At 40.7% G+C, this 12,515-nt stretch overlaps 1 protein-coding gene across 1 annotated transcript; it reads left to right on the top strand.

Moving 5' to 3' along the window:
* The first annotated feature begins 1,929 nt into the window (after nt 1-1,929).
* On the top strand, nt 1,930-12,207 carry ica1 (islet cell autoantigen 1). Its single transcript, XM_061777468.1, has 13 exons — nt 1,930-2,461; nt 2,888-2,917; nt 3,044-3,221; nt 4,165-4,237; nt 6,076-6,199; nt 6,274-6,472; nt 8,892-9,017; nt 9,079-9,162; nt 9,237-9,313; nt 9,397-9,443; nt 10,218-10,469; nt 10,529-10,600; nt 11,807-12,207. Exons 2-13 carry the CDS (start codon nt 2,901-2,903, stop codon nt 11,929-11,931), a joined length of 1,374 nt encoding a protein of 457 aa, XP_061633452.1. The 5' UTR covers nt 1,930-2,461; nt 2,888-2,900; the 3' UTR covers nt 11,932-12,207.
* The last annotated feature ends 308 nt before the right edge of the window (nt 12,208-12,515 follow it).

Genomic DNA, 12,515 nt, shown 5'->3' with positions numbered 1-12,515 from the left:
TGCCACAAGATGGCGGCGAATCACGACTTTTGTCTAAATGAAGCTCCTCAACTCACTTCAACCAAGACTGCACAAGACGACGGCAAAGCAATGCATTTTGTTATCAACGCTATAGTTATAATAGTTGGGTGCAGGTTTGCTACTGGCTACAGTATATAATAATAGCATGCAATACAATTACTGAAGGAGGGAATGCTTTGCAATATGTATTGTAGCAAACCTGCACTTGTGTAACGTGCAAGAGTTTTACAAGATACGACTGACTGTGAGACCATGAAGGTGTCCGAGATCTGTGATTGGATGAGTGAGTCGGGGGTTGGGGAAAATTGACACCCAACCAAAAGGTTTTAATTGTCGATAAAAGCCACGAGATGGTGGCAAAGTCCTTTTTTTTTTTTTTTTTTTTGTATTAGGTCAGGCTATGGGCCTGACTAAACAGAGCTTCTCCCCTCACTTCAACATAGTTGCATGGCACCATTTTTATATTTGAGTACGAAAACATTGAATAGTTGAGATTTTCAGTAAATAATGGAGGATAGGTTGCCCCCAAAAAATCTGTGAATCGGCAAATATGAAGTCGTAACCAAGGCTTGAAACCCTAAAACTGGATTTAAACTCTAACACTAGCTTGAAAATCTAATTTGAAACTTATGTTTGTGTGGTCCATTCAAAATAAATGAACCAAATAATGGTATATATTGTATATTAATGTGCACACAATTTGTTACAAATGTGTAATTCACATAAATTGTGTGAAATCCAAATAATTTCAATGGGGGGGGGGGAAAGCGTACAATAAAACTAACAAAGTAAAACTACTCACTGCTTTTGTGTTACCTGCTATGTTAGCATCGACCTGGCGAACTTAAAGAGCGAGTGTCATCAATATTCAATTGTATTGCTTATGATGAACTGACTGATCCATATGTCGCATATGGTCAATAACCTGTTGTATGGTTATCATCACACCCTTCTGTGATGACATCACACAGAATAACCACCACAAACAAATTGAGGAAATGTAAAGGAAAACGATTTGGTTTGTCACAATTCATCCTTTTGAGCTTTGGATGGTGGCTGGAGGATGTTGTTTTTTTGTTTTTGTTTTTTTTTTTGTATATAAAACTTTAATAAAGCAGTTTCCTGCAATACACGATATATGATGACGTCATCCATCACTGCTGCTCACCTGCACGCAGTCCAACCAGTTTTCCCAACACAGACACAAATAGCTTATTATGATTATTCTTATATCTTGTTTGCGCTAGACGAACAGTGGGTTGCAACAACCAATCAGAGGAGAGGAAGGCGAGGGAGGGGTGTTGCTTGTATGACGTCATCGGCGCAAAAAGGGATGCGGTTTTGATGAAGATGCTGGTGATGAGGAGGAGGTGGAGGCAGATGATCGTGACAATTTAAGGACAACGCAGCGAGGTATTTTATTTATATTTATACGAATTAATGTATGGATATTTATGATTATCCATATTATATTACAAATCCATTCTTTATGTGTGCGAATAAAGTATGGTGGCGTGAATAGCGCGATGCTCTGCATGTTCGTGCCGTACATACCACACCCGTCACTTGATTTTTGAACTATTTACGTGTAATTTAATGTGAACTAATACAAAAATAAATACATAAATAAAAATAATGCTTGTGGTGTGTTGTCATCGCCGTGCGAAGCGCGTGCACGATCAATTAGGAGTCGTGACGACCAGCGTGCTGCGCCAATATGATCATAAATATATTGATCCTTCTCCAATTGAATACAATGATAATCCCTCTACAGTAAACTCAAATTTAAACAGCTATTTGTTTCTAAATGTAATGTTTCTGTTACCGCCGCAAAGTGGACATTTCGGTGGTCCTCCTGAACAGTTAGGGGGCGCTCGTGTACTAATAAGTCACCCATTAACCGACGAAGAAGAGCAATTAACCGACCCCTCACTAATACAAGATAAACGAATACGATATAATGAGCCCATGTGATATGCTTAACTCTGAAATGCATTAGTAATTCCTCCCAAATCCAACATTTATAGCCTTTTAGTGACTCTCCGGAACCGTAGGGGGCGATAGCAAGCCAAAAAGTGACGCTTTAACGATCAAAGAAGAATATTTAGGTTTAGCTTCATTAGCTTGTTATAAGAATTTAATTTGTTTACAATGTGGAGTTTCGTCAGGCTAGAATCTTCGCAAGTCTTGTATTTGTTGTTTTACGTCTCACATTAGGTTCACATGCAGACGACAAGTTGCTACAGTCGATGTTCGTCGTCGTCTGTTCCGTCGCCAGCCGGTGAGCTGGCTTCATAGTTTGTTGTTCAGTTTGAACAAACGTTTTTACATCATCTAGCAATATGCGCGTCGACTTTGACTTTGAGTGGTTGTTTGAGGTTTTATGCCAAAATTCCATTTTACGACCGACGTGACATCTGTGAAGAAAGTGCAGCTTCAAGTAGGTACAGTATGGAGTTTTCTGATGTTTTAAAGTAGGGTTTAAAGCCCGTTTTAGGCTTTCAGGTCAGAGGTAATGTTTCAAAATACTATTTTGAAAATACTGTTTGAAGCCAGGAGTGGGGTTTCAAGACAGAATTTAGAATTAGGTTTAAACGACTTTGTTAAAGTTTCAAAGTGGGGTCTCGAACTGGGGCAAGGATTTGAAATGTAAGGTTTTTTTCTTTTGGTTTTAAGTGGTTTAGGATTTCAAAGTAGGGTTTGAAGCCTAAATTAAGCTTTCAAAATACAGGGTTGTGGTTTGAAAGTAGGATTTGAAGTTTGGGTTAAGGTTTAAAAGTAAAAGCCTTGGTTAATAGTTTGATTGAATTGTAGTCTTATTGAAAATAATTAGTATGTTAACAACAATGATTTAATCTCCCCACAGATCATCATAAAAGATGGAAGGTGGGAACTTGTGAGTACATGTCATCATCAGCGTAGTATGTAGTAACATTTAGCTATTCCTGATTCCATTGTGTGTGTGTGTGTGTGTGTGTGTGTGTGTGTGTGTGTGTGTGTGTGTGTATGTATGTATGTGTAGCGGTTCCTCGGGCAACCCCGTGGAGCTTGCGCTCCCGGGCCAACAGGACTCTCGGTCGGTGGTGAGCCGCTTCCAGCAGCGCTACTGGAAAACCAAGCAGACGCTCATCAGGGCGAGCGGCAAGAAGGAGGACCAGCACGTGGTGGCCTCGGACGCCGACTTGGACGCCAAGCTGGAGGTCGACTGCTCCCGTGCCGGAGTGCCCGGAGAAAACCCACGCCTAGCACGGGCGTCCGTGCTTGGTGTGGGTTTTCTCCGGGTACTTCACCTTCCTCCCACATTCTAACAACATAACTTCATTGACGACTCAAAATTTTGCACTTGGCTCGCGTAATAACAAGCGGATTACAAAGTGGATGCTAAAGGCAAAATCGTGGTAAATGGATGCAGTTGAATCTGAAGTCTAAAACTCCATAAAATGCCCCTCTTTAAAGAATGGTTAGGTTTTTAAAGTATGGTTTGAGGACAGGGTTAGGGTCTCAAGCAAGGGTTAATGTTTTAAATCGGGTAATGAAACCGCAGTCAGGATTTCATAGTTGGGTTTGAAGCCCGTTTTAGGATTTCAGGCCTATGTTAGGGTTTCAAATTCAAGTTTGGGTTAAAGTTCTAAAGTGGGATCAAACCTTGGGGTATGGTTTTAAAAATAAAAGGTTACAGTTTGAAATTAAGGTTTCAAGTCTGGGTTTGGGTGCCCAAGTAGGATTTCAAGCCTATGTTGGGTTTTCAAATTAGGTTAGGATTTGAAATTGGGGTTTCGAGCCTCGGTTAGATTTTAAAAGCAGGGTTTGAAGTTTGGATTTCCAGCCTGGGTAAGGGTTTCAAATTCAGGTTTCACGCCTGATTTAGGGTTTTAAACAAGGGTTCGGGTTTCAAAGTAGGGATTAAAACCTGGATTAGGGGTTTCAAATGAGGTTTTCAAACCAGTGTTAGTTTGAAATTTGTATTTCAAGCCTGGATTAGGGTTTCAAACGAGGGTTAGCATGGGATTGTATTGTACCTTAGAAATTCCACTGTGCAGATTTGATATTGAAAAGTGACAACTTGTGTCTTCTAAACATAATTTTAACATGCCATTGAATGCATGTTCATTTTCATAGTTGTCTTTTTTATTTTTTTTTTAGGTGTTCCACTCCATACAGAGGACGTGCATGGAGCTACTAAAGGTGATCGAGCAGTACCAGAGGAGGATCTGCTGTAGGTGCCACCACATCATCATCATTTCCTCTGACTAAAAAAAAAAAAGTCCACGATGCAAAAGTTGATGTGAAGTAATTTGGGAGTAATCAAATTCATTTTAACATAGCATCAATTAGAACCTCAGTTTTCGTGATGAATCCGTTCCAGAAACTTTGATTAAATCCGAATCGTACAAAAACCAATGTAGTATTTCCCATAGGAAATAATGTTAACCCAATTAATCCACTCCAGACAACCAAAGCATTAACAAAAATACGCTTTGTAGAGAATAACTACGGTTTTACATACATATTACAGTGTAAAAATAAATACAAATGACCAGTGAAGTGGATAAATGAACCTTTTATTGAGGAGTCTTGATGGTATGGAAGACTGCGAGGAAGGGAAAGAAAGTAGCCTTTTTTTGTACTTTGCTATGAGTTCTTTCTTAAATTCTTGAATTCTAAGGGTTCAACAGACGGCAGAAATCCAAGAAATGAACGGCTGAGTCATATATGTGTTTGGTACGCAAACGTAGCAGACGAGTTTAGACCAAAAGGTTTGTTGAAAAACGAATCATTCAAAAACTAGGGCGGACGAAAACCCAGGGTCCGCTGTTGTCACTATAAAGTGTACTAAATTGAAAATGAATGGCTGAGTCAAATTTCTTTTTTGGTACAAAAACCGACCAGATGTACAAAAACGGTGACAAAATTTAGACGAAAAAAATGTTCACTATCTGAATTGTACGAAATCTTGGGCCTATGAAAAACAAGCTTCCACTGTTGTCACTAAAAAGTCTGCGAAATAAAAATCAGACAATATCAATGCGTTTTTTGGTACGAAAGCCGAGCAGGTGTACGAAAACTGACAATATTTAGACAAACATTTGTTGCCAACTGAATTGTACGAAAACTTGGACCTACGGAAAACAAGGTTTCAATGTTGTCACTAAAAAAGTCTACTAAATAAAAATCAGACGATATGAACATGTCAGTCATGCATTTTTTTGTACGAAAAATGACGTTTAGACGAAAACATTTGTCGCTAACTCTATCGTAGGAAAACATGCGCCTACGACAAACGAAGTTCCTCTGTTGTCACTAAAAAGTCGACTAAATAAAAATAAGACGTTATGATTGGCTTCGTTGTTTTTTTTTTTTTTTAATTATGAAAACCGATCAGATGTACAAAAACTGGGACAAAATTTAGAAGAAAACAGTTGCGAAACTTGGGCCTACAAAAAATGAGGTTCCACTGTTGTCGCTAAAAAGTCTGCGGAATAAAAATCTACAATATGAATAGCCGAGGCACACATTTGTTGTACGGAAACCAAGCAGATCGATGAAAATTGAGAGAGAAAAAAATGTATCGATAATGGAATTGTATGAAAACTAGGTCATAGGAAAACCGAGGTATCAGTTGTCACTAAAAAGTCTATTTATAAACATCCGGAAAATGAAGGATTGAGTCTTATGGTTTTTTTGTGCGAAAACCGAGCAGATGCACGAAAACTAACTGAATCGTTATGAAAACTTGGGCCTCCGAAAAACGAGGTTCCACTGTTTTCAACTCAACAAATGTCAGACCATATGAATGGCTTAGTAATAAGTAAGTTTTTTGTAAGAAAACGAGAACAAAATAAAATGGAGAAAACTAAGGTTCCGTTGTAGTCATTGAAAAGTCTACTAAATGAAAATCTCCATCTAGTGATTCGGGAGTAAGGAATGAGCGAATGATTCTGCGTTTGGAGTCATTCGCTCATTCCTTACTCCCTGATCACTAGATAAATCCCGATCTATGTGATCTTTTCCTCACAAAGCCCACTTCTTTTTTTTCTCTTTTTTTTGGTACAGTCCTTTCCCAGGAGGAGAACGAGCTTGGTCGCTTCCTGCGCTCTCGGGGCTCTCAGGACAAAAGCCGGGCGGGAAAGATCATGCAGGCCACCGGCAAAGCTCTCTGCTTCTCCTCCCAGCAGAGGTCAGCCTCGCGTCCCCGCCGCCACGCTAATAATCATCCCGATCCTAATCCCGGTCGCAACCTAACCCCGGTAGAGCGGCGCTGAGGAAGCCTCTGTGCCGCCTGTACCAGGAGGTGGAGACGTTCCGCTTCCGAGCCATCTCGGACACGTGGCTGACGGTCAAGCGCATGGAGAAGAGCCGCACAGAGTACAGGGGAGCTCTGTTGTGGATGAAGGACGTCTCGGCCGAGCTGGACCCGGACACGCGCAAGCAGATGGACAAGTTTCGCAAGGTCAGGAGGAGGTTTGTGTTGTGCGCCAAGTAGGGCTTCAAGTCAGGATGAGAGTTTGAAATCTGGGTCCAGGGTTAGGATTTTAAACAAAAAGTTCAAGTCAGAGTCAGGGTTCAAACAATGCTTAGGCAATGGAACTCGGGTTTCAAAGTAGGTTTTCAAGTCAGGGTTAGGGTTTCAATTTAGCCAGAGTTTGGATTTTCAAGTAGGATTTGAAGCCTACAGTCAGGGTTTCAAACAAGGACGAGGCTATCATGGTTAGAGTTTCAAGGCTCAGTTAGTGTCACAAACCAAGATTTTAAAGTAGGGTTTCAAGCTTAGGTTGATGTTTTAGGCCTGGGTTATGGTTTGAAATTAGGGTTTCAATCGGGGGTTTGTCTCGCAAAGCAGAGAAGTATAAATTAGGTCATAAATTAGGTTATATATACAGTTGGTACAGAAAGTATTCAGACCCCCTAACATTTTTCACTCTGTTATATTGCAGCCATTTGCTAAAATCATTTAAGTTCATTTTTCCCCCACATTACTGTACACACAGCACCCCATATTGACAGAAAACAAACTGAATTGTTGAAATTTTTGCAGATTTATTAAAAAAGAAAAACAGAAATATCACACAGGCATAAGTATTGAGACCCTTTGCTCAGTATTCAGTAGAAGCCCCCTTTTGAGCTAATATAGCCATGAGTCTTTTGGGGAATGATGCAACATGTTTTTCACACCTGGATTTGGGGATCATCTGCCATTCCTCCTTGCAGATCCTCTCCAGTTTTGTCAGGTTGGATGGTGAACGTTGGTGGGCAGCCATTTTCAGGTCTTTCCAGAGATGCTCAATTGGGTTTAAATCAGGGCTCTGGCTGGGCCATTCAAAAACAGTCACGGAGTTGTTCTGAAGCCACTCCTTCGGTATTTTAGCCGTGTGCTTAGGGTCATTGTCTCTTTTGAAGGTGAACCTTTGGCCCAGTCTGAGGTTCTGAGCACTCTGGAGAAGGTTTTCGTCCAGCATATCCCTCCTGTACTTGGCCGCATTCATCTTTCCTTCGATTGCAACTAGTCTCCCTGTCCCTGCGGCTGCAAAACACCCCCACAGCGTGATGCTGCCACCACCATGCTTCCCTGTTGGGACTGTATTGGACAGGTGATGAGCAGTGCCTGCTTTTCTCCACACACACCGCTTAGAATTGAAGGTCAAAATGTTCTATCTTGGTCTCATTAGACCCCTTCAAGTGTTTTTTTTCGCAAACTCCATGTGTCTTGCACTGAGGGGAGGCTTCCGTCGGGCCTCTCTGCCATAAAGCCCCGACCGGTGGAGGGCTGCAGTGATGGTTGACCTTCTCGAACTTTCTCCCATCTCCCGACTGCATCTCCGGAGCTCAGCCACAGTGATCTTTGGGTTCTTCTTTCCCTCTCTCACCAGAGCGCTTCTCCCCCAATCGCTCTGTTTGGCCGGACGGCCATCTCTAGGAAGGGTTCTGGTCGTCCCAAACGTCTTCCATTTCAGGATTATGGAGGCCGCTGTGCTCTTAGGAACCTTAAGTGCAGCAGAATGTTTTTTGTAACCTTGGCCAGATCTGTACTTTGCCACAATTCTGTCTCTGAGCTCTTCAGGCAGTTCCTTTGACCTCATGATTCTCATTTGCTCTGACATGCACTGGGAGCTGTAAGGTCTTCTATAGACAGGGGTGTGGCTTTCCTAATCAAGTCCAATCAGTATCATCAAACACAGCTGGACTCCAATGAAGGTGTAGAACCATGTCAAGGATGATCAGAAGAAATGGACAGCACTCGAGTTAAATATAGGAGCGTCACAGCAAAGGGTCTGAATACCTATGGTTGTGTGATGTTTCAGTTTTTCTTTTTTAATAAATCAGCAAAAAATTCAACAATTATGTTTTTTTTTTTCCTGTCAATATGGGGTGCTGTGTGTACATTGAGGACAAAATGAACTTAAATGATTTTAACAAATGGCTGCAATATAACGGTGTGAAAAATTTAAGGGGGTCTGAAAACTTTCCGTACCCACTGTGTGTGTGTGTGTGTGTGTGTGTGTATATATATGTACATGTGTATATGTATAAATGTTAAATTATCAGTAAGTATAATAAGTATAAATAAATAAATAAATCGGCCAGTACAGCAGACCAATCAACCAAATTAAACAGATAGTTGAGTTTGTTTGAAAGATATTGGTTTGTTAGCTTATGAACCAAAAAAATGTTGTAAAAATGTTAGTTTATAAAAAAGAAAAGGCCAGTGTTATGATTTCAACAAAGGCCTATGTTGTCAAATGAGTGAACCTCCATGTATAATGCACTCTTTCCACAGGGGATTTTACAAAAATGTCCACTAGAGGGCAGCCTTCCAAATGGGAAGACGTGATTAAATAACACTTGGTTGACGTTTCGTGGGTGCGCATCAGGTCCAGGCAGAGGTCCGCTCCACTAAGCACATCTTTGACCAGCTGAAGACGGACGTGTGTCAGAAGGTGGACCTGCTGGGAGCCAGTCGCTGCAACCTGCTGTCCCACATGCTCGCCACCTACCAGGTACAACCGACGCTCTCACAACTCGCTGGCGGTCCCACATGCTTGGCTCGCGTCCCTCCAGACCACCCTGCTGCACTTCTGGGAGAAGACGTCTCACACCATGGCCGCCATCCACGAGAACCTCCGAGGCTGCCCGCGCTACGAGGTCCGGTCAACGTCACGTGAATGTCAAATATTTCATATTTCGCGTTACTATTCCATCCGATGACAAATTGACAGGAGCCGTCGAGGCGCAAGAAGAAGAGGAAAAAAAATAAAGCGGAGCCAAAAGAAGGAGACAAGTCCACACATGAAGAGTATGTTCATCGCAAAAAAAAAACAGAACATGACTCTTTTATTTGATCAAATAAAATGTATCGTGTATATTTCTGTTTTCTAGATTGGTCTCGCTGGGGAATGAAAACAGTAGCAGTACACCACAAGAAGGTACAAATGGAATAGAGCATAATAGAAATGATACAAATGCTGAGAAGAAGCCATAATAGTTAAAAAAAAAAAATAATAATAATAAATGTCCGTTGAATTTAAAATGTTTTTAAAAAAAATTCTAATTAGAGATGCACGATAACTGTGTTTTTTCCTATGGATACCAATAACCGATAACTTGCTGCTTCTCCAAACCGATAACCAATATTATACTTCATCAGGGGTCTTCAATGATTTTCAGACCAAGGACCCCCAAACTGATAGAAAGTTGGAGCAAGGGCCCCCTTATGTATATTATATATAATTGCGTTTTATATTAAACTGGTCCAATAATAAGATGCCTTTTTACACAAAACAAGTACCAATGAGATAGAGATGAGATGTCGTGTAAATGTACTGTACCTGCAATTCAGACTAATAATAATCAGGTACAAATGTTAGTTTTTTTCTTTTAAACCAATGAATAACAGGAGATCGTTCATGTACATGTGTATTTGGTCCCGCCAAACGAGGAGGAGGGCTGTTGTGTGTTTTGATATTAGTTCCATTCCGAACTCAAAGTCACGTGATGGCGACCATATGCTAATTTACTAACTTTGGATAGTGTCGTAGGCGAAGAATTTTGCTCAAAATATCCGTGAGTGTCACAAGGCAATGCAACAGCGACCAGCGTGCCACCGAATGATGCAGCTTTTGTTTTTCCGATATTACTCAGCTCGTGTCGTATACCTAGATAACTGCTTGTACTATTTTACTACTATCCTGCGTTTGCAGTTACCGGAGAAGCGTGCGTCTCACGCTGGGAGCTCGCGGATGAGGACAAGGACGCCTCGGCCTTGCTGGAGGAGATCTTGGGAGGCGTGTCGCTTCACGACCTCGTCCCCGCGCCCCCGCAGTGGAGTCCGGTGTTCGGAGACGCCGGGGGCGGCACGGCCGCCGCCGCGGACCCCCGCTCGCTTTTTCTGCCGTCGCAGCTCCTGGACCGCAACTTGAACACGCTGCAGTCTGCTGCTGCTCAGCTCTCAGGTAAACACAAGAAAGTCAAACTGCAAGGAGATCAGTAGCCAATTGTTGGACTCTTTCAGAGGGGGCTGGGGCCGGCTCGCAGCCTGTCGCCACGGCAACGGAGCACCCCCGAGGAGCCAGTGGACTGAAAGGTACACAACCTTCAAACTCTCTCAATGGTGTTGGCTTTATTCGATTGTATTGCACTTTGTTTTTGTATGTATATTTTTTTGCTTTGTTGCAAGGAAAATGTTTTAGTTTTTTTCTAACTGTGATGTCTTTTCTGTCCTTCGTGAGCGACTAGTTTGGTAGATAGCAAACAATACTTGGAAAAAGAGGTGCTTGTTTCAAGCTGTTCAATGCTACAGCAAATTTGAAGTTTACTGGAAACAAAGCAAACAGTTATACGTGGATTCAGAACAAACCAATTAACTTTGTCTTCCGAAATTCTGTTAGCTTAACGCTAACACATAATGAGAAATATTTCTCAAACGATGACTTTATTCTGGGGTGAAAAAGAAATCCAACTTTTCTTCCCCATAAAATTTATTTCTCATAGGAGTACGACTTTAATCTCAAAAGAAATCCAACTTTATTCCTCGTAAGATTACTACTTTATTACAAAGAACCCTCAAAAATCCTATTGATCTCTCTGATTTAAATTTTTTATTTTTTTTTTTTAAGATTACTACAATATTCTTGAAAGAGACACCTTTTGTTGCCAATACAGTCCAACTTCATCATAAAATTGCTACTTTATTCTCGAAAAAAATCTCAAATTGTTTTTTTCCACAACAAAATCGGACTTCTTTTACGAGTACTACTTTATTTTTTTTAAACAATCTCAGAAATGTTTTACTTCCTGATAATATACATAACATTACTACTTAGTTCTTTTTTTTCAAAAAAAGACACAATTGTGATCAAATCTGACTTTACTATATGTAAAATTCCTACTTTATTCTAAAACAAAATCCCACAAAAATGTTTCTTCCCGATAAAAATCTGACTTGTAGTAACATTACTGCTTTGTTTTTGTTAAATCCTGATACTGTCCGACTTTGTTTCTCAAACAATTACAATTCTCGTAAAAAATCCCAGAACTTTGTCACTTTACTTCCCGATAAAAGTAATCTTGATTAGTACTATATTTGAAAAAAATCCCCTCAAAATCTTACATTTTATTTCCGTTAAAATCTGACTTTTCTCGTAAAATGACTACTTTACTCTCAAAGGACCAAAGATCCAACTTTTCCTCCCAAGAAAACGTATTCCTCGTAAGCTTTCTTCTGGAAAAAAATCGGACTTTCTTCCCAGAGTATGAATATTGCTTTTTTTTTCTTTTTCTTTCCCCGTAGCAAGTTGTTCCGGACCATCCAAGGACCTGTCTGCGTGGTTCAACCTATTTGCGGACTTGGACCCACTGGCCAACCCGGATGCGCTCGGCAAAAGCATCGGCGAGCAACAACTTCACAACGCTTAGCGACTGTTCGTAGCCATCGACGCTTGCCAGACAGCTTTTCTCCGAAGCCGTAAAGAAGCGATCCTCCCTTGAACGCAACATTAAAGGTGCACTCTCGGAGCTTCCTGTCCGTACAAAAATGCTAAATTAAGGTGGGTGTAGACAGGAAGTCTCAAGGAATCATTTTGGACTGCATTTCAGTGGGAAGATTATAATTTTATGCTAACCCAAAGATGACAAAACGCTTTAACGTAAACGCGGGCGTGGTGGAAATAATAAACGCATATCATGACAATACGTTGAATTTCATCAATGTTTCTGCCTTAGGATGATTTTGGAAGAAGAAACTGAAAACATGTCCTCACCCTTGACAAAGAATTCAACCTTTTTCTTAAAAAGAAAAAAATAGCAATCGTCGCAAAATACGATCTAGAATTTTTTGAAATCTTTTTCTTCTTTGACAAATGACTAATATATAAAAACATTTGTTTTCTAGAATGAACATCTTTGATTTCAGAAATCCATTTTATTGATTACTAAAATACTTTTTTTGCCCCAAAATGAAACAAGGAAATGAGGAAACAAGGAAAGGAACGAGGAAATGA

Source organism: Phyllopteryx taeniolatus, chromosome 6, assembly GCF_024500385.1.
Source record: "Phyllopteryx taeniolatus isolate TA_2022b chromosome 6, UOR_Ptae_1.2, whole genome shotgun sequence".
In the NCBI taxonomy this organism is placed as follows: domain Eukaryota; kingdom Metazoa; phylum Chordata; class Actinopteri; order Syngnathiformes; family Syngnathidae; genus Phyllopteryx; species Phyllopteryx taeniolatus.
This window is presented reverse-complemented; position numbering and strand designations above follow the sequence as displayed.

What these genes read in the sequence shown, in the direction of transcription:
- ica1 (XM_061777468.1), top strand. An exon ending in GACAAGTCCACACATGAAGA is followed by an intron (nt 9,314 to 9,396) that starts GTATGTTCATCG and finishes TCTGTTTTCTAG; the next exon opens with ATTGGTCTCGCTGGGGAATG. An exon ending in TAGCAGTACACCACAAGAAG is followed by an intron (nt 9,444 to 10,217) that starts GTACAAATGGAA and finishes CTGCGTTTGCAG; the next exon opens with TTACCGGAGAAGCGTGCGTC.